General features: G+C 41.0%; 1 protein-coding gene across 14 annotated transcripts in view; it reads right to left on the bottom strand.

Annotated features, from left to right (window-relative positions):
- nbeaa (neurobeachin a) overlaps positions 1-27,051 on the bottom strand; it is a 92,919-nt gene that overhangs the window by 47,743 nt on the left and 18,125 nt on the right. For all 14 annotated transcript variants that reach the window (XM_035943027.2, XM_035943030.2, XM_035943035.2 and 11 more), the window contains exons 2-8: positions 16,999-17,230; positions 12,966-13,066; positions 10,701-10,796; positions 10,336-10,457; positions 7,161-7,287; positions 5,790-5,909; positions 4,760-4,906 (exon numbers count right to left, since the gene is read on the bottom strand). In XM_035943027.2, the coding sequence (XP_035798920.1) occupies positions 4,760-4,906; positions 5,790-5,909; positions 7,161-7,287; positions 10,336-10,457; positions 10,701-10,796; positions 12,966-13,066; positions 16,999-17,230 (945 nt within the window). The remainder of the gene's footprint in view (positions 1-4,759; positions 4,907-5,789; positions 5,910-7,160; positions 7,288-10,335; positions 10,458-10,700; positions 10,797-12,965; positions 13,067-16,998; positions 17,231-27,051) is intronic.

Raw genomic sequence — 27,051 nt, 5'->3', positions numbered from 1 at the left:
ATTCACAAGAATAATTAATGACAATTACAGCATGCCTATGTTCATATTTTCTGACTTCACAACATATTACTGTAGTGAAATACAAGGGCTGATGACCTGGTGATAAAAAGCTTCCCCATTAAACAGCTATGTTAAAAACGTATCCATTAGAAGCAACCTAGAAGACTGCAGCTTTGTGCACGCATAATCAATCACAAACACAAATAAATCGCTCTTCAGTTTATTTTGAAGGTTAGTCGGCACAAAAAATACCAAATTGCCTGAATGTGAAATTAATACGCTTATTAAAATGCACATTTTCTGCAGCGTAAGCCCATTTATTGTGCTGCACTTACAGCGTGTGTGTAGTTGTACCGATGTGGCTCTGCAAATGTGAGCTTGTATTTATGTTGTCGTGCTAAAAGGAGTTGGGGGGCAGGTAGCTCAGAGTGCAAAAGAGCTTTGCTGACTCTTTAAAGTATTAAGGGATGCACGGAGGCATTCGACAGGTAGCAGGAGAAACATGCAAGAGTGCAGAAAAGTGCAAAATTTTACATATGTAAAGCTTTACAGAGCAACGCTTACAGGCATATGTGTCCCTCACACACAGAGGAATGAAAGCGACAACTCTCGCCTTTCTCACACCTGACAGCTGCAGATACGACACTGGCCTGCAGTGATAACGGCACACACATCTAATCCATTCAGCTCAGCCCTGCATCTCTAGACAGTTTGCTGAATAAAGGCCAACCCTCCAAAAATGTGAAGTCCAGCATGTGACAGGAATGTTGTAAAACTTATTTTGGAAATAATTCAGCTCATAAAGCTTGTAAATACTGTCATAAATAGAAATATAGGACTGTAAATCACCTGAAAAACTTAAAATATACCACAATATACCAAAGAAAATCAAGATTTAATTAATAATAGGTAAAAAAACACTACATATTTGGTTTCCAGCTCTAGAAAGATATGTTATTGAGCCAAATACATTTCTGTTTTTATGAAATAGAATGTTCTACAAGTTCAGTATTATAAACGCACAACACACAAAGACTTTCACTGTGACAAATACACACAAGAGGCATGTGCACAGGCATACAATACAGGTGTCCAGACAGACTCGCACGGTTCATTAATTACGTTGTGTCCAGATTGTTGGCAGTGCTCGGCAATGACGACATCTGGACCCCTGATGAAGAGTGCAACCAGTAACACACTGAGCAACATGTGAGCGACAGGACACACACACACACACACACACACACACACACACACACACACACACACACACACACACACACACACACACACACACACACACACACACACACACACACACACACACACAAACACAACGACAAACTAACACTTGAGGTTTCTTTTCACCAGAGCCCACACTGACAAAAAAACAAGATGTTATGTTCCATCTTCTTCTCGTCATTAGGGGAGCATGGAAGCGCTGAACTGTGCACACATACAGACAATCAGTACACACAGTGTGTCGGCCATCATAAGCCGCTTGGAACAAGAAGACCACGAGCACCCTCACTGTGCTGAAGGCTTCTTTAGCAGAGCAAGCAGAGCGTCTGTCTGCTTTTTCACTCCTCATTACTGCACAGTGACAGTCGCATGACCAACAGGCTGCATACTCTACAGACTGCACAGTATACATCGATACAGTCTTCCTCGACGCCGATCAGGCAATACCCAAGGAGCAGCTTGTCATACACGCACGGCTTCATCCGTGTGAAGCGGCGAGAACAAGAACTGGCCTACATTCACATTAAGGCAGGAAGCTGTGTGACACAAACGGAGTCGCACTAGCGTCCTCCTTTAGCCGTCCGAAAAAGAAGCCCACGCACTCATCATTACAATACAAGCACCGAGGCCTGAGGCTTTGAAACAACTGAGCCATTTAATGGTCTCTTCTGGGCATCTGAGAAGCCCATTCTCCGCCGTGCAGCGAGGCAATCATCTGACTGATCAGCCTCGGGAAAGTGTGGGCTGTGACAGAGAGAGAAATCAGTATTCATGGCAGAGAGACAGCAAAACGCCAAGTACGTGATTATTAGGAGGAACGTATGAAAGGTCTAGTCTATAAAAAGCCTTCTGTTGTAATAGGTGAGGGAGACTGTTTAGGAGAAGCGTACGATTATGAGAGAAAGATGCGAGACTCAACATGTGTGATCAACGCTACAATGTGAGACGAGGCTCGACACATCATGTTGTATAAATATGTGCTTTGCATGTCATCAGCATGTTTCTCCATCCGTTGCGAAGTCTCGGTAGATAAAACACATTTCTGTTTGAGGATTTGCTCTTCCGATGGAGCTTCTGAAATACCAGCAGCTGTTTGCACATCAGCAGCCGCATATTCGTGCAATCTCATGGTGCTGAAGTCTTGACAGCTTTGGACACTTTCATAAACAAGCTGTAAGTGGCCTGAGGTGTGAAAGTCTGCCAAAACAAGAAGCAGACAGCTGGCAAGGTACTGCGGCATCTCAGGTGTCACCGGTAGCCAGGCCAAAAGGCAGAGATGGTGATTTCTAAAGCTATCAGAGCTCGACATTCAACATTGTGAAGCCTCATTTGAATAATTTTTATCACTATAAGAACACAAAGTTCTGTGTCTAGACTTGGGGTTTGAAGGCAAAATCCAAGAGTGGATTTTAGTATTTAGCAACATCTTTGTAAATGTTGTTGTTGTGCCGTCTTCAACCTAATCTTTTTCCATCTATTTGAACTTACCCTTCATTTGCACGGATGCATTTCTGTTACCTCATGAGAATGAAAAGCTGGGGTATGGGCTTTAAACCTATGCAGCTCTAAGGTCTCTGAAGAAGACTGCAACTCAGCCTCTCACTCAGTGTCTTTCAGCTGCACCGCATTATGATATAGTGTTGAGATTTTGAATTCCAGCCCCGTCTCAAACCGATGGTGGTGATGTCATGACTGACAGGAACATAATAAATTAAACTGAAAAACTCCTGTGCCGATTGGATTACCCCACTGAAGACAACTCCACTGTCAAAAGCTGGGCTTTGGAGAGTAAAACCTGTTGCTTCAAGGTTATGAGAGCTATGATATGTTTTACATTTTCATCACATTTGCATAATCTAAACTAAATTTGAGCATGTGTACTTGTTAAAAATGGGGTCTAGACATATAATATTATGTTTTTAAGTTACTTTGAAATTTTTCTTCATAAATTAGTTTTTAAAAAGAAGTAGCTCATATTAGCACCAAGAGAGCAGAGAAGTCAATATTAACTTACTGAACCCAAAACCAGCTGCCAGCTGAAAGGCATGTTATCTATAAAAGAATAAATATTATTACGCCATATCTCAATGGAAAAAAAAAACAATTAGATGGACAAATTGACATATTCTCAGCTTTTCATCATTCAATAAACCACTTCTCTGTTTAACTGGAAATGCTTAGATTAAAATTAGGATATTACATCAAAATTATTTTATTCCACATATCTCATTCATATATTTTCCTAAAATAAATGGTTTGATCTAACCATATTCTGTAGAAAACGAATAATTCAACACTCCTCAGCACAACCATGAAGCCACGAATGACTCAGCAGCAAAAAATTGTAGGACTTTCAGTGGAGCTGGGTTGAAGTTTTACACAGAGTATAATGAAGTATGGAGCCAAATGAAAAAATGTAGATGAATAGTAAAACATCAATAGTACATAGAGCGAACCTTTTTTCCAGTCTTGGTAACACTGGAGGCACTTGAAAAAATGTTACACATGCTGAGTCTAGGTTTTACATTTTTTTTGTAAAGTGAATAATCAGACAAAATCTACTTTAACCTTTACTTCTTGTATGATTTGTGGAATTACAGCTTTGTCATTCTGTATGAAAGATATTTTCAAGTTCTCTCTACTTCTAGCCATTGTTGTGCCCTTTCCATAGATGTGCAAGACTTTGAATTACAGTGAAAAAGAACCCACTGTGAGTAAAAACATGAGCATAAAATGCCCAGAAACTGCTCGATGTTTTTAGGTTCTATGTAGAAATAGTGAAATAGCTAGGAATTGAAAAGTTATATTAAAAATCAATGGATAAACATGCAAAATGGATAGCAAAAAATAACTTTAAAATATTTGAAACCTAACACCTCAAATATGTATCCAAAGGTAATGGGTAACTAGTTGAAATATTTAGCTGAATGTAATGGAAAATGGTCCCAATAGTCGACTAACAGTGGTTAAACAACTGAAATAGCTAAAAAAGAATAATGGATAAGCGGTTGAAAAGTCTTTTTTCTTTCACCCAACCAATCTCTACACTGACAATTCACTTGAAAATTGAAAACAGACTTGTAAAAATATCCATCTTCACATGTGTTGCAGTGTTAAATAATACCCCATTGAAATGAACACATCTGGAACATGGTGGTGTGGCTGAAGAAGCACTTGTGTTCATATACGTTGCCAGGATAGATCGAAAAAGGAACCACTGCCACTGCCCACACAAAAAAAGTACAAAGATGCTTTGTGACATAAAACAGGTACCTTGTGCTCCAGAGAATCAACAGTATAAACATCAAATGACAACAAACTGGTACCAATGTAAGAGATACACTGAATCTGACAAAGCAGGAATGATCAGCAACCAATAGCTGACAATGTGAACAGGGAAAGACAGCATTAAGCAACGATGACAATGAAATCGCCAGGGTTCTGGGATGTTTATACCTGCCAAAAATTGCATGCACAATGTAGTGGGAGGTAAGATAGCTTGTGGGTGCTGTCTTACCTTGTATCCAGGACCAAGTTGGTGAATGGCAAAGATCTGAGCTGGGTTGAGAGCTTCGCTGAAAACGTAAATAGCTCCCAGCTGACCACAAAACACCCGGTTAGCATCTGCTGTCTCTGACGATCCCAGGAAACACTTATCATAGCTCTGAAAAAAGGATGCAAGAAAATATTAGCCATCATTTCAAACTTTTCAGCTTTTGTCTTGCAAAGGGGAATGGGGAACTCAACGTGCTAACATGGTTTAAGATGGTGAAATGTGTTGATCGTTACATTGTAAGACACCTCAGGAGTTAATTATTGCCCATTTTTCATCTCTGGTCATAAGTTCATAACAGTAATGAACACAGAGGATGGAGAAAAACTGATGAACTCTTGATACTTGCTGGTTTCTAATCACTCCGCTCCAACTTTGCTATCACCTGCTATTACATTTTTTCCATCCACTCGCTTTTCATCAACTGCATCCCTCTGATACCCTTTATCTCAATGAGATCTTTACCCTTCTGCTTTTTCAAAATGGTATCTACAGCCTCCAGGACAAAACAAACCCCGATAGCATCAACACATTCTGAGACCTGATCTTTTGCTTCTTCCAAGTCTTTCCGAGTTGCACGAATTGTAAAACATTTTCCGTAAAGGCCAAGGAATTTCATACCGAGAATGACCCCAAGTAATGAGGGCCAGGCTGCCACTGAGAGGTCAGGCTACCTGTCCTGTGCTAAATGAAAAAGTTGGGAGTTGGAGTTTGGGTGAACTGTGCTGGAAAGGGGCCCAAGGGCAACTCTGGCCCAGCTGACAAACGCAGAGGGCAAAACTCAAATGTTTGCCAGTATCACAATGGGAGGAAATTAGAGCCAGACTATTACTGGATTTCTGAGACTGCTACACAATCACTTATCTGGAAGCAGAGATTTTTTTTCTCTTAACCGTCATTAATCAAATATATGAGTTAAGAGCCAAACCCATTTAACCACAAGCAGTTAAAATAAACTCATTACTCATCTCAAAGCCAACATTAGTGCTCTTACATCATTGGTGTTGACATGCCAGGCCATATCGCCGTAGGAGACCAGTTGACCGTTGACGTAGCAACGGATCTCGGAGTTCCTCCAGCGGTTGTAGATGTGGACGATGCTGATCATGTACCACTGAAAAATACAACAACCATTCAGAAATTAGGACACAAACAGGATGATGAATTTAAAATAATCTCTCATGCAACAATGCACTGAATTAGAGAGAAAAGAAGAACAGTTGTTTGTTTTCCTTTAGGTTCTTGTATTTGAACAGTTCAAGTGGGAGTTTCTCTTCAGAACTGTGTTTCATGCTGATTAAGACCTTTCCTATTTTCTTTTTCATGTGAAGAGAGCTTTATTTTAATTGATTTTACTTTCCCTTTTTATTTTTAAATGTACCGTTTGCTCGCTGTTTGATAGATGATGCCTTACCTTGCCTGCCTCAAAGTACTAGATATTTTTGTACATTATTTTGTACACTGGCTCTGTTGGAGGCCAAATGCATCATATTGACTCAACTACAGTAAAAGCAAACCTCTTGAAGCCTGCGGTGAGCAAAATGTGTTGTTCGTACCTTTGCACTTTGTTATTTAATAAGCACTAAACTATTGGGGAATATTGACACAAGCCTTCTGCTGTGCAGTGATTAATTTTTAGCTTTTTTAGTCAACTACTGTATGTCAAGATGTTTTTAGTTAAAATTCATGTCCTCACAGAACTGAGAACTGAGAAACTGAGAATTTCCTCTAACAAGCTAAGATTGTAACTCTATAAGCAGGTGAGCTAACAGAGATGATTACAGTGTGTTTCCCTCCCTCTGCTCATCTTAATACTGTACAGCAATAACAGTATGCATGTGTGTGTGAGTGTCTTTGATTAAAAAGCATCTTCTCCAGTGATAAAACACACGGGTTCCCCCGAGGAAAGACGGAAATTCAGCGGAGAGTGTTCAGCATCGCACGTGTATGCAAGCATCCGCACTCTCACACACACACATGTCCACACACATTAACACATGCGCACGGTACACAAAATGCTGTGAGACATGGTGACTTAAAAAATTGATCAAATGGAACCACTGGGAACTTTGTTAGGCAGCGCAGGGATTCTACTGGGTCAGCAAATACCGCGGAAGGCCATCTCATCAAGCGGATGTGTGTTTGTTTATGTGTGCACGCAGGGATGTGTGCATCTGGACAGTAGCATAGTGCTGACGGTGCGGTAGAGGGGGAGCGTGCAGGTCTTAATTGACAGACCTTATCGAGACTCATCAACATTCCCGGCGAGTGCAGGGAGAGATAGAAGTGCAGCAACACATTCCTGATGCTCTCTCATCTAACAAGTGGCACAGGATTTCCAAACTGTGTGTGTGTGTTTTCTTACCTTGCGGGGCTGGAAATCATATTTCACACAGTGCTGAAAGCCTTTTCCTTTTGACTTCAACGATGTCACGATGAGACAGTTTCCCACGAAGTGAGCAGAATAGCCTATTCCTTTACTGGTGCGAAAACTGCAGAAGAATCAGAGAGAATTACAGTCATTTCAATTAGTTAACAATTCAAAATAACTCCTTCTGCTGGCTCTGGATTAAAACTAATTTTGGTACATATAAGTGCTGGAGCGTTGAAGTTTCTGTGTGACTAAATTACATGTTGACCTTGAAGTTTCAATCAAACCAGAAACTACAAATGAAAAAGGAAGCAAACTATTTTTTACAGATGAAACTGCACCAAAAGAAATCCAGTTGACCAAAATATTCGCAGGGTACCTTTCACACCTACATATCACATGATTTAAGCCAGTACCAGCCACAAAAAGCAGGATTTCAGTGTTCTCTTTGCAGCAGCACCAGGGGTCCCAGATCACAGGTTTGTGAGAAACACTACTAATCCCCTTCCCTCCATTTTTCCCCACATAATATTTCTCTTCCCACACACGTAACCCCCATGTAAAACCCAGTCTCACAGCTGAGCTTATTCATGAAACAAGAAGACACATTTCACTTCTAAAATAGGCCCAGAAGGATCACACACACAGCAGAGCCAGAAAGCAGATATAAATCCTGCTCAAGTGAATCCCCGGTAAACATTAGGAGTGCATATAGCGTGTTATCATGGCCTTCATACATCTGCGGAGGCCAGCATCAGACAGGCCGCTGGAGTAGCAGCTGCATCTGGGGGAGGATGATAAGACCTGGGCCAGAGGAGAGGAGGACGACCCCCCCTCCCTCTCGCACCTCACTTACCATGACAACCTGACAAACGGTTACTAAGGAAACAGGCTTACATCCTAACACTTTTCATGATTACAGCTCATCTCTGCTGATGGTATCTGTAGAATAAACGGATGTATGTCATCCTCCCTGTAGACAACTCAGCTCCCTGATTCTTGAGCAAAACCTTTCTGTCGGTAATGAATCACCGTTTGGCTCTGCGAGGAGGGAGAGGTGAAGGGAGGATGCCGCTAGTTAGCGCCACAGAGTGAAGACATGGAGGGCAGAAGGCGAGCGGTGGAGTAAAGGAGTTCAATTAAATAAAAGGTCAAAGTTAATGAAGCTTCATAGTGGCTAACGGCTTGCTCTTACAACAGAAACAGGGAGGCCGGCGAGGTCCAGAGTTGCGCGGAGGCATCCACCCAACAGCACAGTCTTAATGGAGAGGCTTGACATTTAAAGTTATGTTCCAATTCATTATCGGTTTATCTATTAACTTCCTGTCCATGTCATTCAGTCTGATGAGTTAAGTGTTTATCATCTGCAGTGCCTCATTTGGCAAATTCTGAAGAAAAATAATAGCGAAAGTGCTTGAAGTAAAGTTTTAAACACATCTCTTGCAGGATTCAGGAGGAGGAATTAATACTTGCAAAGATGCACATTTTGCTGTTTGAGCATCTCTGTGTCTGTGGCCAAAAAGGCATCTTTGGCTAGCTGGTATGAAATAAGCTGAACACAGCAACACTGCCAAGATGGATAAACTTCAGAATTTTGGTAGTACTAAAAGAATTGAAAATAAATTGTTTTTCTCATTTATCAGACAAATCTGCCACACATTCTGTGGGTAGAGCATCTCAAATGTAAGGACTTGCTGCTTCACTTTAATATATTATCCTACAATGAATATATTTGGGTTTTGGCTTGTTGCTTAAAATACATCTCTGGTGATTGATAAACCTCTTACTACTCATCTCTCTTATATTGTTCTATCTTATAAAATTATATTTAAAAGTTTTTTTCCATTAAACTATCTTCCTGCCCTAAAATAGCTTAGACGTAACTCTGAAGAGTTGCTTTTACTTCAGGAAATGCACATATATGAATTCCCTGCCACTTTCTCCACACATCCCTCCCCAGTCACTGCAGCTCGAGCACACTGGCTTACTTGCAACTCTACTGAAACACCATAAAACTACTCTACGCTACGCAATGGCACATTGTAAAATTAGATTACTTCTGTCATTCGTGTTGGAATGGGAAATTGATTCTAAAGATTAATAATGAAAGCTTCACTGCAGGTTGATGGGACTGGTTTGTTCCATTTGTCATGTATGAAACCCCAGAAGTCTGAATCCTTGTTTCTAAGACTGTCATCTGTATTTCTGCGGCTTCAAGGTAAAAATGTTCACCCTTGGCCCTGACTGTTTATTTCACTCATGATGTGTCTTCCAGCACAAAAAAAACACAATTTTCCCAAGGATAAAAACATGATATGCACAAAAGCCATTTTCAGACTCTAGCAACAGAAACCAGTCTCCTATTCTCGCCAGTCCTCTCAACCTTTCGAGAAGCACCAAGTGAAACTCTGGTTATATTCACCCAAGTATTTCTTCACGTACCCTGCACAGGGTTGATAGCTACTGTAGGAAATTATTAGAACTGAGGAAAAGTCTGCAGTGTATTAAGTGCTTTCTCATGCTGGGATTAAGTGCAGCACACTCTCCTTCAAACCACGCCATCTGTGTTCACTTCAGTTAGTTTCCTCTTACTCCAACCACAATACATTTTGACATCTAGAAGGAGCAGGGCTGAACTCGCTTCATTCAACCATGTGCTTTTCTTTGCTCAGATCAATAGTGAGAGCAGAAGCAAGTTTGCACAGCAACAGTTAATTGCACTTCTTACACAAAGAGTAAAATTCCGTAAAGCAGTGCAGAATTAAGCACTGGCGATAGAGAAGCCAAAGCATTTCTGCATGTTTTAGACTATTTTTTTGTCCAGATGACTGAGTCTACAAAGAGACCCTTCCACTGTGATCCTGAATGACTGACACAAAAAAATGATGTAAACCATTGATGTTTTTGATTCCTTTTCTTCAATCAAGCTCATCTGTGACTGCACTCGCAAAAATATCAATGTGATGTCATTGGGTCAACAAAATGGGCAAAGAAATGAAAGATTCGTGGCTAATAGAAACACTCAGACAGTCCTAAAGCGTCAAAGAATAGATTTTTCATTTAAGTTCAGAACAAGGACTTTACGATGGGGTTTTTTCTGTCTCAGTATGCCATTACAGGGATTTTATTTTCATTATACAACAGTCCAGATGAATGATGCTCTACTTACCAATAGAGGTACGGTTTGTCTTTATCCACATTGATGTTGTTGAGAGGATCCTGTCTGAACCAAGTGTTGATAGTAAATCCGTTCTGGTACGGCCATTTGGCAATCGGTGGCAACGCTATAGCCTGGAGTGGGACACACACACATCAGAGGAGCTCTTGCAAATGTTTACAGCAATCAATATGTCACTCAGTTAGTCATTACTTCCTTTTTCACCATTCAACTCCTCGCACTAGTGGAGCAAAGTGCCAATTAAGATGCGCTGATGAATTGCAAACAAGAATGGCACGACAGGCTCTTTAGCAATTTGGGAGCGTAGAGAGTAAATCTGAGTATTTATTATTTTGTGTGTAAGTGGTCAGTCTCACCGCTGCACTGCGGCCTGGAAAGTTGAAGAAGGTGTCAGGACCGTGTCTCTGAGGCATCTGGTTCAAGACCGACAAGAGCTTGATAGCGTGTCTTGGCTGGAGGAGAAAGAGGAGGAGGAAGAGGAGGAGGAAGAGGAGGAGGAAGAGGAGTGGAGAGGAGAGGAGAGGAGAGGAGAGGAGAGGAGAGGAGAGGAGAGGAGAGGAGAGGAGAGGAGAGGAGAGGAGAGGAGAGGAGAGAGTGATTGTCATTATTACATGACAGATGCTACCTAACAGATTCACAGGGGAGAAACACGGTGTGACATCACATCTCTACCACAACCCCACTGGATCAATAACTCTTCAATCACCGGCACCCTCCCCCCCACCGTCAACAGCCCATCAATACCATGGCAACCCTTTAATCGATCTGTCTCCGGAGAGGGCTGTTGGGGGAGGAGAAATTGGAGAAGACGGGGGAAATAGCAGCAAGGTGGATGGGTTGGCGATAGTTATTGGACACGGGAGGTAGTGAGTGAGGGCTGGAGGAATAGATGATGGTCTTGCTGTGAACCGCTGATCAGTGACCAGAGGTTGCTGATGACGGAGTGGAGGGGGAGATTGACGAGGAGGTATATTGAATAAGCTGGCGGACACCAAGGAATCGCATATTTGCCAACCCCACAGAGAGCAGGGATGTCAGAGGGGAAGGTTTAGCCTCATAAAACCGTCCTTAATCTGCAAAGCAGTTCTAAAGCATCCACTTGGAATCGACTACACCAAATGAGCGGAAGCCAAGCCAATCAGCAAACTAAAGGGAGCAGCTAAGGTGACATAACAAGAAGCAATGTAAGCTGAGGTTGTACTAAGCGCTTGGAAAGTCTCAGCTCCTGAATTAATCTCATTAACAGAAAATGCGCATTGTAACGCTAAGAGTAAGCATGAATCAGCAAGTGTGGAGAGCAAGCACACTGGTGGCAAAATTCCACAAAAAACAGTAGATGAGTTCTCACTATAAAAGCCTAAAGCAGTCAGGTGCAATAGAACTTTATGTCAAAGTTAACTTAATAACTGTAACTCTTTTCCAGTCCCTTGACAATAACCAAGAGCAGAGAAAATCCCTTTCTGGCAGCTCATGATAACAAAAGCTTGTTTGGCTGACTGTGGGAGAAAGTTAGAGATGAGGAGATGTGGTGAGACAGTCTGACAGGATGGAATAAAAAGAGAAAAAAATGAGTCCTTGAGCAAAGCATTTAGCGCAGCAGAGCTCAGTAACAGAAAATAGTGGCTATATGTATAGCGAGTGTGAACATCCTGAACTGTGCCGACTGTTTTACCTCCACACCTGATAGGGCTGTCACTGCGTTTTTTTTTCCACCATGCTTTTATTACTCAACAACAGTAACATAATCAATCCTCTGTTACATTAATAAAGTCAATTAGATGAGAACAAAGCACTGAATGCGAACTAAATTGCCCTTGTCTTGACACACACTCACAAATCAATCCAAACATAGATACACACCCGTCCTCTGTTATTCTAGTCTATTAGCACAATCATCCCATTAAGCGACATCCAGACTAATGACACACAAACAAACCCATGCTATATAATTAATCTCGCATCAAATAAATTAAACTTCCACCACCATTAATTGTCGAATACTGGCTTGTCAGAAACAGTCAAATATTTCATTTTTTTAGCAGCAAACAGTCAGTGTGAAATCCTGAGGAGCTTTTCATTTTAATTAAATGTCCAAACATATACACTTTTATAATGACACAATGATGATCACTTAAGCCATTTTTCGCAAAATTAATCAAAACGTGACTTTTAACAGTAAAATATGTCCGTGTCTTTGTAGAGAAAATTACTGAATCCAATCATGAATACCAGCTCCTGTCAAAACAGACCGGAGATTCTCTAATGCATTTGTTAGTCTGCTGCCGTCTGCGCCAACAGTGGGATTGGATTGAAGCTCCTTCTGCCATTTCCAATGGAGTGCTGCATAAGTGATTCTTAATGACTTGCCTATATAAAGGCTCTGATGTCAGACACGCTCACAAAATGAAATAAAGAGGAATTTACGACATAAAATGATATACAATAACGAAGATGTCTTTGCTAATCACTTCTAATAATGTCTGCCACCCAGCACCTGCAAAGCACCAATAGAGGTGTGTGTCTGAGTGTGTTTTTTAAAGCAAAAATATAATGCTGCACGCACACAACGTAGAAGTTTGATCACTTCACGCAGAGATTTGGTAAAGTCGCCACCAACTCACCCAGATGCCGTTGTCTCCCCTCAGCATACTGAAGAGCAGCTTCAGCTCCTTGACTGTGATGCTGTAACTGGCCATGACTCCCAGCATGTCCACCAGCAGGTCTGGGAAAACACAGACAGAGGCAGGAAGTGAGCGGAAGACACCCCGAATACATGTGTGTGTGTGCGTGTGTTTGTGAATCAGCATTTGGAAAGCCCTCTGCTGACATTTCTCTGATAAAATATGGTGAGGTCATAAGACAGAGACAGTTTGAAGACTGTGAGTGTTGAGCAATTTATTTTTCTGTGTAGCTAAAATTCAAGTGCCTCCTCCCGAGTAGTCAGAGCTGCTCCGCTGTGAACAAAACACACAACAACCTTGACTCTCAACAAGAGTCGCTGTGCACAGCATTACTTAGCATGGTGAATGCATTCATACCAATAAATGAATGTTGCGTTAGTATATAATGATCTTGAAGCATCAAGTAACATGCAGTGGTCTAAAGTATTTCAGTAAATTTACTCAAATACTTAAGTACATCATTTAATTGCTTCTACTTCCATTGTCTGCCACTTTACACTTCTATTCCAATACAATTAAGAAGCACATAGCGTACCTTTTACTCCGTTACATTTATTTAATAACTTTAGTTATATAATCAACAAATATGTTATAACAGAATTCTGTACATTAAGATAAAACTTTATTGATCCTCAAGGAAAAAAAATCATCAGATGCAAGTAGTTCAATTATCGTTACCACATCAATAATTATAATCCAATGATATATATTATGGTGAAATACAGTATGTTACTTTTGGTACTTTATATTTATTTTGATTCCAATACTTTTGTACTTTTACTTACGTATACATTTAAATGCATGACTTTTATGCGTAACAGAGTATTTCTACACTGTGGTATTGGTACTACATAACTACCAGATCTGAGTACTTCCTCCACCTCAGGTAATATGAGTTCAAACAACTGAGAAACTGTTTAGCACATTGGCAAAACGGACATTTAATGAATGCTAATTTATTATTATACACCTTTCTATTAAAAACTCAAATAAACTTTTTTTTAAAATCACTGAAAACAGCATCTACTGCAGTGAAGTCAGCACTGTATGATCAGTTCATGTCCAGCTCTAAAAAAAAAACAGCTGCACATGTATTTTAGAAAATTATTTCTACATTTCTGTGAAGTAACTCTTGACATATTGGAAATCCTGTTATTTTGCTCAGATTTAGATGCATTAATTAACACTAAACATCAAACTACACTGCGTGGGGACACAGCTGAACCAGATTTTGTTGAAAAGTTACACAAAAATTGTCTTTTAACACCTTGAACCAAAACACAAATGTAAAACCTAAAAAAATATATGTCTTATCCAGGCCAGTGACGGTTTTGTTCTGCATCTAGTCTTTATACAGAGCTAATTTAATCATCTGCTGGCTCTAGCTTCATATTTAGCATACAGAGAGGTATCAATCTTTGCACCTAACTCTCTGCAAGAAAGCAAGTTTAACTGCCAAATTACTGAACCATTCCTTTAATGTGTTTACATTTTTATAGTCACTCCTTGTAACAATCTGTCAACAACCATACAAGAAGTCATGCTGAATAACTACATCTTATGAAATTATATAAACATGGCCTTAAAAACAATTCCCTCTGAATATTTAGGCATATAATTAAATGCCACATTGAGGCTTTTGTTTAGTCAGAATGACCTTCCTGCCTCATTGACTTTCACTTTACACAACCACAACAGATCAGTGTGGATATGGCAGAGATACAGCGCAGCCTCTCAGAGTGAGGCAATCTGCTTAGAAAGGCTCTTCTTTCCCATTAGGCCTGCTAGATATGAATAGAGCCTTCCCACAATATTTCATTAGCCAGAGCCCAGCGACAGGGAATAAAGGAGAAGGCTAGCTCACCGAGGTGCTTGGTGTGACAGGAAAACGCAACACACAATGTCCTAGATTCAAAACCCCTAAGCTCTGTTTTTTGGTGCGATCAATCCATGTAGGTCATTTTAAATAGTTTTAGAAAAGTGTTAGAATCACGGTTCATGGAGGCAGTCTGCGAGAATCGGCATTAAATTGATTTAAGCGGCGTATACTCTGCTGTGGTGAGCAGTAATAAGTCATAGAAGTTATAAAACACATTATCCTGCAGGCGGTAGGTAGGACGGAGAGGACACTCGGGGGGGGGGGGAAGGGAGGAGAGGATATGCATTCAGAGGCATCATTAAAGGGAAGCCAAGGTCAATATGATCATGTAAAGAGGTGACTGTGTATGTGCTGTTTTGCAATCAAGCCCTTTGTACAAATGGCAGCACACGCAGAAACACACAGAGGTCATTATTCTGCTTTTGCTGCACCGGAGGATTGCCATGGATTGTTCTGGATGTGTGACTGCAGGGCAAACACGCATGCACGCTCGAAATACATTTTGTTTTAAGATTTTGGCCAAAAACCTTGGGTGAGTCAAACAGATCTTCATCCACTGGGTCTGAACTTCTCCATCAATAGTCCTACATCAGATATTTAATCTAACAAAAAGCACCTCCGATATACCAGAATGCAGTCTTAAGGAATGCTGTTTTCAACACAGCATGTGAGTTTCACTCTTTCCAACTTTCCAAAAGCTCTTTATGTGATTTTGAAAGACATTTGCGGGAAAATCCTTAACTGCCTGGGCCGAGCACATTGAGGATAAGAGGGAAAATCTAGCTCAAACAACAGACCTTCACAACACCTGCGTTCGTGCTCACTTAACAACATAAATTAATGACATAAGACAGTGTGAGCATATGTTACAGTGTTTATATAAGTGAGTGCGTCTGTATTTCTATATAATTCTATTCACTTCTGGCCAACTAGCACTGACTTCAACATTTGCAGTGAGATCAAACTGTGATCAAAGACCTAATTCTGATTCAATAACTCATTTAATGTGGTACAAAATAATAATTAATTCACATTTTACTGAAAGTACAGGTAAATGAGGATCAACAAAGCTTTCTCTCAACATTTGTGTGTGTTTGTCTTTCAGCTTGCCAGCAATTCTACCATCATACATCAAATTTAGAGGTAGCTGTATTCCAATTTTATACTTACTGTACAATTTAATGATTCCAAACCAAGCTTAATGTAAAATTATGACAATTACATGTTCAGGTTTCTTTGTGGGTGTAAAATTAATAATTTTATGCCTTCTGTGTAGACATTTGCCATATCACAATATATAATGTATTGATACAGAATTAATATTGTGATACAAACCCTTTAAACCTCAAAACCTGCCGAGTTTGAAAAGTACGTTATATTTTTGTTTACCGTTATGTTTTTTAAATCGCTAAAATTTCATCATATGCGAAAACAAAAAGAATCGTCAGATGTTCAACTTTCAGTGTCCTTGAATGAGTCATCTATGACATGCTATTTCATCAGTAAAATTTAAACAAATCCATGCTTAAAACTGCGATATTTTATCAAAATCCATAGTGCAACCATGAAGCCATGAGTGACTCGGCTGTAACAAACAGTCATAGGGCAAAATTTTACGGATGTCTATGCTGTGTTTACACAGAACAGGTAGAAAACACGAATGAAGTATCTACAGTATATAGAGCCATGACTTTTCTAGTGATAGTAGCACATGTGGTCATTTGGAACAATCCGGGTGTTGTTTAAGTTTTGTAAAAAAATCAAAGATAATATAAACAATCAAAGCGTAATTAAGAAAATTCCACTTTTGTTTTTTTTGTTTCTTTATGATTTAAGACAATATAACTTATTTATGCTGCACAGAGGACACTTTATCTGCTTCTATTTATGGTTGTGCTTTTTCCACAGAGGTGCAGGACTTAATATTGTGGAAAAAAAATTGAGCCGACAGTGAGTAAAGATATGACAGAACCAAAAAACACCCAGAAACTTCTTGAGGTTCAGATGGCTAATACCAACATACAGTACAGCTACTCCTGATTTTTTCTGTCATTGTGCACTCTGTGTCTTCAGTTGTCCCTCCATGTGTCTCACCCGCGATCATGTCGTCCACAGTGCTCATCTTGAGCAGCACCTGCTGGATGAGGCCGACCTCGGTGCTGGTCTGCAGGTTGCGTACGCTCTTGCGGAGGATGGCCGTGAACATGCTCCAGATCTCGGCCTGGCACGTCACCTCGCAGTGGGACAGCAGCTCCACCATGCAGCCAATGCTTTCCGCCTCCTGGATGATGAAGTTCATCTCCAGGTCGAACTCGCCGCCCACCAGCTGGAGGAGGATGATGAAGAGGGAAGGAGAGGAGGGAGGAGGACGACAACATGGAAGGGGAGGAGGAGTATGGTTTTGGGGAGCGAGGAAAAGGACAGGAAACGAATGTAAAGGTGAGGGCAGGCAGTGAAAGAATTGGGAGGGTGGGGTGGGTGGAAAGAGAGAGAGAGAACAAAAAGAGTGAATGATTTAGCGAAGCATTTAACCTTTTGTCTGCAGGAGAAGTAAGCTTGGCTTCTGATGGATGCTGATTGTGGTCAGGAAAGCATTTCTTCTGCCAGGGGCCACACATGCTGCAACAAATAAATGTCCTTCATCTAGACACACAGACACACACACACACAGAGACACACACACAAACACTATCTCCACTTTTCCCTCTAATGTGAGGAGAAAAGCACTCTTCTCTCTGAACTACAATCAGTCTGAAAATACGGCAGCAGGCATAAAAATGGCCCCTTCTACTACATCCAACGCACACAACACCAGGCGAACACACGCAGATTCACACAAAGACACTGATTAACACAAATTTCAGTCCCGGCCCTCTCAGATGGCATTAGTCACAGGATACCATACTTTTAAAAACGAGTGCAAATGTTCTGTCTCCTAATGGCTGATGCACTGTAATTACTTGCAAAAGTACAGCCTTCATATGACTGTGCTTCACGCACACACACACACACACGCACACACACATTCACTCATGCACCACATGAACACAAGCGTACCCACACAGTTCATCCTCAGCATACTACACCATCCAGGAAACAGGGTAACCATGGCAACCAGCAAGCTAAGAGAGCCCCATTGAGGTTATTAAATCTGATGAAACAGAAACATGCAACAGATTATGACGAACTCGCAAGGCAGCGAGTAAACATTGTGACTATTGGGTCTCTGCACAGTGAGAGGAATGAAAATAAATCAAGTACAGTCAGTATGTGTTACCATGAGATGAAAAGAAAAGCGAAAACGGTGGTGTTTTGCAGAGGGGGTTCATTCTCGATAATTTATTCTGCATTCGGTTCAACAACATTTAAATGGGAAAAAATTAAAAAACTCTTCCGAGCAGGGCAGGGAATTAATTCACAGTTACTGTCTGTGCATTCTCGGCTAACTTTTATCTTAATGAGATGATTATTTTGTCATTTTACAAACTGTGTTGTGTGTGTAGCTGTAATTGCAAAAACTGTCTTACATGCGGGACGAGATTTTATATTTTTTTACTCCCCACTGAAACTTATGAAATAAAACATGCATATTCATCAACTGACAGAGGAAAAGTTGAATTCATTAATAATGAAACACATCCTGGTGGCCAGTGTTAAACGTAGTCAAATATTGTTTCAAATTAGGCATTTCTGAATCAGCTGACCGACCTCATTACTCATTTCTACTTGTACTACTGCTACAGTAGATTTTAAGTATGTTATCCCACAACTGGAGCTGCTGTTCAGAAGAAAAGTGTGTTTCCTTCCACCTATTTTCACATGCATTTTCAATTTGAGCAGTAAAAAACTGAGAAAGAGCAACTCATTCAATAAATGGTTACGTTGGATGATTCGTAACCAAAAGAAAATCACAGGTTGAATTCTTTCAGCAATCCAAATATGCAAAAAAAGACAATGTTGACTTGTGAGTAAACCACAAAGAATGTGACTTATTTGTCATTGAAGCTCTTACAGACATCACTTTGAAGAACAACGATGCCTCTGTATATAATATTGATATAAGATGGAACATTAGCTAACTGACCATTAGTAACAGCAGCTTTCATTAGATGTGTCCCATCGACAGACTTGGTCTCAGGTCCAATGACACATTAAAGAGTAAGGGTTAGGCCTTGAATATGATAGTTTCCTTCTCCTTCCTTATGATTGATCAGGCCTCTGTCATTAACGCAACATTTATCAAACAGTCTCCATGTTCGTCTCCTGCTTCCCATCCCTCTCCTCTCTTCAGTCAGAGCTACTGCCTCTTACTCCTCTCTCATTCTGTCCCTCTGTCTCACCGAAGTGAATTGATCCAGTGCACTCCGAACACATTAGCACAGATTAGAGAGGACCCCTGAACGAGGTATAGAATAAAGGCAGGAAGAATTAATTCATCCCACATTGAATTCTCCCCTCTCCTCTGAGATTCCCAATTACGGAGCTCGCTGGGGACCACTGCGTCCTACCCACAACCTGTCAGACTGAAGATGTTCGATATACCGCGCAACCGAAGCTTAAGGGGTGCGAAGACGGCGCAGTCAGTCTTTGTAGAAACTTGCTCGGGGATACGCAGCGACTTGAACACAGGATCGCACACGTCCCCGGGGTATTACCTACACATGTACAGCAAAGGCTTAATCTCTCTCTGCTTACACTTGCCACCCATGTACGGCACATCACAGCAAGATGAGAGGGGTGATGCAAACGACTGTAACAAATTGAGTCTCGTGACAAACAATAAGCATAAAAAAAAAGGAGCCTGAGTGCTGAAAACACGGTGGGAGAAAAAGAAGGAAGCGTCTCGATAATTATTATCTCTCCTCCACCAGCAGCAACATCTGGAAAGGCGATTAAATCCTGGACGACACTGCCAAGAGCTGCCAGGACCTCCAACATCAGCGGAAAAAAGAAGCCAAAGGGAGACAGAAAGGGTGCGGGAGAAAATATTCTCCAATATGAAAACATTCACATCAAATATATGTTCTCCATTTCACGTGGCTTCAGTAAAAATGACAGATGCATGAGCCCATTATTTGCTCGAACGGCGCTTTTAATTGATGTATAAATAAACGTGCTGCCTAAATAGCAATAAGGTTGATCACAAACAGCCTGAGCACACTCGAGCGCACTCAAGCACCATCACCGTCGCCATCGTGCACACCGACAAAAGATTGCTAATTAGTTTTATGAGAGAACATGATTCTTTTGCGTAAACACTCGTAACCTTCAGTCTCTCATTTCACCCCACTCTGCGAGTCCACAATGTCGGCTCCCACCCGTAATGGGAAAAGCACTCACAAAAGGGACGAGTAATCACATCATTGAGCACGCACAAGAGGCCTTTACTACGCCGACACATCCCCTGGTGGTTAAAGGACAAACATACACAGGGACACACATTATGCCACATGCTTCAGGAGAAAGAGGCCTGGCACTGCCACCCTTCCTCTCTCCTCTGAGGCGCTGACCTCACGGCCTTCTTGGCAACGGGTCCAAGACATTTGCTTTGGCAGCATTATGACAATGATTGCTCCCCAAGCGCACAGCTCGTTTCTGTATGTTCCGTTCATGTACACACACACACACACACACACACACACACACACACACACGCACACACACACAAAACATCAAGGAAACTGGCGGCTGAATCAAGCAGTCTGTCATCAACCAGTTGCTAAGGAAGTGGACAACAAAACATTAGAAGCTGGAGCTGGTAGACATGAATATGAGTCTGCATGTTATATGCTTAGAGCACCAGTTATGTTATGTTTAACCTTGAAACACATTTCGTCTGAAATGTATGAATGTCTCTCACTGGGCTTATCACTGATGACTAATCTCCTCATATTGTGGAGATTGTATGGCCTTGAGAGAAGTCTGTCTGCCAGACACTGCTCATGCGAAGTTCACTTTTCATGCAACATATCAGCTCCGTAACCCGCACACTTCCGTGTTACCTTTCCCCCGCCGGCTTCCCCTGTTTCTAATTCTGTCCTGATCAGCTTTCCAGTGCAGCTCATTCAAACCCTGAAGGAAGCTGGCACTCAGCTTGGCATCACTCAGGCTGTGTCAGGGAGGTGGGGGTTTAAGGAGGGCAGAGGGTGTCTGAGTGCCAGGACCGTCTTCACACCACAAAGAGCTTATATGAGCAGGCCCCTTGACCAGCCAAAACCAGCTCTCATAAGAGGTTGGTAAAACAAACACTCCCTGTGTCCATGTGACCCTTTCTCACCAGCTAAACTGCTCAGGAACAGTTGAGTTGAAACTGAGTTGCTCCAATGGTAAAAGGCCTCTTCCAGTGAGGATGCATAACAGTAGCAAAAGTAAAGGTTTAAGTAATAAATGGGGGCTGATTGTCACATTGTCAAGGCTTAGGGGGATATTTGAATAAGAAGAAGAGATCCTTATGATTAACATCTGGGCTTTCGTACTAAAACAGTTTAAAATGTCTTCTATGAAAAAGGCCTATTCCACATTTTGACATCCCATCAGCATTCAATAGGAGTTGTGTTTCCAAAGTCCAACATTAACTCTCTTTTAGCTCTGTTTTTGGTCTCTCCCAGCTTTGAAGAGTATCTGCCTCTTAGCTGCTACACTATCTGTTTTTACCAGCTAGCTGCTAACTGTGTCTGTCACTGGTGCTGAGCAGATGGTGAACAATAGATTTTTAGAGCTTCTTTAGTAAAATATAAACTGTTGGCTGCAGCCAAAAACACAGAGTGGGTCAACACAATAAAGCTGTAGACGGCCAGTGATCATTTCTACAGGTTCATCCATACAAGCAACCTCTTTTACATTATGACTTGAATCATAATTACTATAAAATTCCAACTATAGCTATTATAAGATTTGCTTAATTTCAAATAACACTACATGGTAAAGGTAAGAGAAAGATCGTGGTGAAGGTGAACAGAATCCAACGCTCATTGTTGAGACTAGATGTAAACCACTTTCTTCCAACCTTAAATTTTTTTGGCAAATTTCTGGCAAAATAGTCACTGCATAGTTTAAAAAGCACAGACATGAACATGTAGCACCCTCGTGAGTATGAGATAAAATGTAACCATACAAACTTAGCTTAGCAAATACTATTGTTCTGGAAATACCGTGTGGGTGCAGGTGCTATCAAGCAGTGTGGTTTAAAATCCCTCATTGCTTCGTGTCATTCGCCTGCTCTCTTTCCTCACACATTTTTTCTCTCTACTCAACAACAAATAAAAGTTAAAAAAAGACAATGTCACATGAAATATTGAAACCTCCTTTTAAGGTTTTGTGTAATCCAGCTTGATGCTCCTGAGTCATCTAGGACGAGAATAAAACAAACAAAATATGAAGTTAAAAAGGCTGTTTGATTCAGGTCTTTAGGTCTCTTCATTTTATTTTGGCCTAATATAAAACCGCAGCTGTTCATTTGCGACTCTATTCAAGTGCCCTAGTATGTCATGACCATGAGCCAGCGAGGCCAATACCAGTACCCAGAACTGAAGCAGCTAAATGGAATGTAGCAATCATTAAACGGAATTTTTAGACTTGTGCTTTTCCTGCTGTGACATGTGAGAATGTCTTGACATGGCACTGAAATGAATGGCTGAGAAACTTACCATATGCTAAAACCTTTTACAACTGTGTCAAATCATTGGTTTTCCAGAGAACCTATTTTTTTTACTAAACCAATTGTTTGCTTTTTAGTTGGTTTACGTAGCCTTATAATAAAAATTCTGGTTTTGATTCATTCAGATTTTGAACACAGCTATTCAAAGTGTATTCTGAAAGGGGATACATTAATCACAATAATAATGATTTAATCTCTCACAGCCCATGGTGTAGTGCTGTGATGGCACATCAAACAAGCAATTACTCTGGTTGATTACTATGACTTACTGTTGAATATTCTATCAAGGCCAAACCTGGCAAAAGAGGCACCTGTTGCTCATTATGCCCATCAGAGATGACAGGTCAGAGAGGCGAGTGGACGGTCAATAGCTACCTCCTCTGCACATTCAATTGAGCCTCTGGAACTGGCATCATCAATATGCAACTTCAAAGCCCCTGGGAGTGCGCTGGAGAGGCGCAGCCACGCACGTGTTTGTTTGGTGTGTGCATTTGTGTGCGGCTCATTACTCATTTGTGTCCCCTGAGTGAGTTGCGACCATTCAGCTCCTTTGTGCGCAGAGTGAGAGGAGACGAGAGGCCCATCTAGACATGAGATCACAGATTATACACTTAACGCTTCGCCAAGAGGGCTCGACGGAGCGCAGGAGAGCAAAATTTGAAGGAGAGCGAGGGGGGACAAAAAGGGAACAAGAGAGGGAGATGAAAGAGAGAAAAAACAAACAAGAGGATGAACAGTGTGAACTGCAAAAGGGGCAAGAGGAAGCAGATTGTGCAGAAGGGAAAACAGTGATGAGAAAGAGTGCGTTTGGGAGACTGGGTAGGAGAGGTGGAGCGAGAAAGAAAATGAGGGCGAGACAGCAGCTGAATGCTATTGTGCTTTTCTTATCAGGACGGCAGAGCAATTTTATTGCCTGCAGCCTTACAATGTGCAGTGGAGGGTTTAGTGCTCCAGTGATGACCATAGCAAATCTCTGCAAAGATATGGATTACACAAGGGCTAAACTGGCCACTAAACACTCAATAATCCACATTCTGTTTTCTGCATGACCTCATTTTTGGCAAACTGCATTGATAAGAGCAGCGGTTAATTTTATCACCAGATCAGATTTATATTCAGAGGATAAACTTCTTCTAATCTTGTTTTTCCATTGCTTTAGGTTGAGAATATATGTGAGCTTAGTGGCTTCAATAAAATGGGTTAAAGAATAAGATTTGGAGCAAAATTTGAAAACAAAATATATTATAGTGTGTCTCACTAGGACTGATTCCTTATATAGGCTGGTGATAAACACTGCTTTTCTTTATCTTATAGTGATGACTGTAATGTTTTGGACAGATTATTTGACCAGCTAGCAATATGGATTTGTCACCTTGGCAGCTTTGAAGCTTCTGTTTTTGTTTTATATCGCTGTAAACTGAGTATATTTGTACACTATGTACACTAAACAATTAACAGAATAATCTCAAAAATTCTAATTACATAAATTCATAATAGCTAAATACGGTTAGTTTAGGCCCTTGGTTAGTAACTCTCTGAATGTTAGTGTGAGAGAAATTGGAAAAGCTGTAAAGAAAAGGAATGGAAGTTAGGGATAAGGAGCTGAAATAGAAAAGGGCAGCGTATGTGTCTCTGTCTCTGTGATAGTAATCAACAAAGACATGTTGACTGACTGTAGCCTCCAGACACAGAGGGAGGAGGGGACAGCCCTGTAGACTGCATTTCCCATGGGCCTTTGTACCAGTGCAGGCACAGATGGCAGATGGGACAAGAAACAGCCCCCGCTCATGAAACCCTATACAGAACAACAACATCACACATAGTCAGCACACACATGCAGGAGTCAGCAAAACAAACATCATCAGCCTCGAGTGTATGGAATGTCTAAGAGCTGTTCTGCATAAAGTGTAGCGCCTTTACTTCAGGCTTTGGAGAGAGACGAGAGGAGGAAAGGGAAGTTCGTTGCAGAAAAATACAGTTTCAACACATACATCAGACACTGCAAAAATTCACCACTGATTACAGAAATCCACACTGGAGGATGGATGTATGTTTGGTTTAGGCCAGCATGAATCAAGCACTTTGTGACCTGGGTAGCTATTTTGAGTCACAACAGTAACGTTAAATGACACAGGCACATGTCTTGAGTCTACGAGACACAATACAACACAGCAATGATATAGATCCCTTCAGGCAGTTAAGTCTCCTCAGAGACTTGAAGTGACTTGACAGAGCAAAATCTGACAATAAGCGAACCTGTAGACAAGGATACCTGCCACAACTACACTGACTCTACACAGGTTTTATACACGTGTAGATGATGCATTATATACCGCACATCTTTATATTTACTAGTCTAATAGTCCAATACTGTAGAGTGAAATAACTAAGCAACTGCTAAATGGATTGCCAAGGAGTTTGGAACAGCTGTTAATAAACCTCAGAGGATGAATACTACTGACTTTGGTGATCCCCTGACTTTCCCTCCGTCGCAGGTTAACAGGTTGTGTTTTGAAAAGCACTAGACAGATTACCTTGGCACAGATAGGTAATTTTTAATGGCACTGGTGATTCCTTGGCAACTAATAAAACACAATAATGAGGTCAAAATTTCTATTTGTTGAACACTCCAATCAGCCTTGGTCACATTTTGTGCGGTTGGGAACATGGTAAATAAAATACCATTATGTGAGTATAATTGCTGTGAGAACAGTCATCTTGTATAACCAGACCTGTCTCCTCAGAACATGAGTGGAATGGTATGACTTCTCCTCATTCTGATATGAAGAAAGAGTGTTGTTGCTTGTTTGCATTTCTTTTGACAAATTAGAGTCATGCTGGGCAGTGCTAAGCCCAGGATGCAGTGACGGTGCCCCTGCAAAACAGTGGTATGGGGAACATTTGCAACTATGGAGGAAAGCACTGTTATTGAAATGGGTCACAAAAAGAGTAAGTCTGCTGTATTGTACCAACTAAAATTTGCCATTTTCAGCATGTAATTTACTGTTGTTGTTTCCTGTAGGGAAGGGATTTTCTTAAAATTTGTGTTATGCAAATAGTGGAAGGGAAGGAGATAGTTGTGAATTATATGGTGGAAATGGCTGACTGCTATTCTAAGTCTACATCAGGTGAGTCAGACTAGTGTGAGCATGGTACCAATGTGCCAAAGTACAGCCTCAAAGAGTTGGTAGCATGAACAGTAATCTGGGTGTGATTTTCTAAATGTCAGCATACTGTATGTCAGAACTGTTTTTGTTGTTTGTGATATGTGACAAATAAAATTAATTTAAAGGATAATTGCACCACCTTTTAAGCCAAATGCGTCACCCTCGCTATTGGTTGCATTATATATGTAAAAAAAAAAAAAAAAAAATACCATGGTTCACTAGAAACTGACAGATCTCCATCCAACCACTCTCAGTGATTGCACTGAGACTAATGGGCCTGTATAGCACCACCTTTCATCTTCCCCCTACCCAACAGTGAAAAGCTCAACTAGACATTTATGAGCCACCATCAGAAGACAAAAATCACCCAGAAGTTAACGTTGCCAACTGAGACCGGAACGAACTACACAACATGCAGATGGCATCTCATTACAAGCCCATACGTCAGCCACATACAGCAGCTCCATGCCGCAGCCATGCTTCTTTCTATGACATCAACACTGTCTTCATCTCTCTCACTTCTCTCCCACACATAAGCCATCCAATCACAGGGCCAATAATAGAGAAAACAGGAGAAAATAAGCTGGGCTAAAGGTTTGGTTTAGAGCGCTTATCCGTTGTATTTTTGGATCAGGGTTTGTAACAATTTGTTTTGCCCAAGCGATCTTTCTGTTTGTTTCTTGTCATGTGGCTTTACTTAGTAAGCAAAGGTCAAATTTGGTTTGAAAATAACTATAATGCAAATCTTCAGAGGGAATTAGTCTTTGTGTTTTACATGTACACAGTATATACAGTAAGTGCGGACCATAATGCACCAAATGCAAAATTAGCTATTCAGTTCTTGTACCGTTTCAGGGCCTAATTTGGCATATGGGGAAAGTCATGTATGCATAAACATTGTGGCCCATGGGCAAAGAAGGCTTTTATCCAATGAGCTAGTGTGATCCTGTCAAGGCCGCTGTGCGAGGAAGGTGACAAATTCCAATCAAGCCTCCAATTTAGCAAATATGTGTATGCTCTGCAGTTCTATTAGAGTCAAAACACTGACATTTGTGTTCTCTGTGCCAAGAGTTATACCCTGAGCACATTTTCCACAAAAATAACCACGAACGTGCATCTGTACATACATCAAAGAAAAGCAAAGCTATTGAGCGTTCCCATGTATTGGCTTGTCAGTTTCTATTAACACTGCCAGAAACCAAAGAGCGGGATAAAAGAGGCATGAGAGAAGGCAAGATGAGACAGTAATACTTACTGAGATCTGTCTCCATGAAAACCTCTAGAAAGACTCCAGTTTGTTGCAGACCACTTCAATGTGCCTTT

Source organism: Amphiprion ocellaris, chromosome 14, assembly GCF_022539595.1.
Source record: "Amphiprion ocellaris isolate individual 3 ecotype Okinawa chromosome 14, ASM2253959v1, whole genome shotgun sequence".
NCBI classification, from domain to species: Eukaryota; Metazoa; Chordata; class Actinopteri; family Pomacentridae; genus Amphiprion; species Amphiprion ocellaris.
The sequence above is the reverse complement of the archived record's forward strand: the minus strand, read 5'-3'. Positions and strand labels throughout refer to the sequence as shown.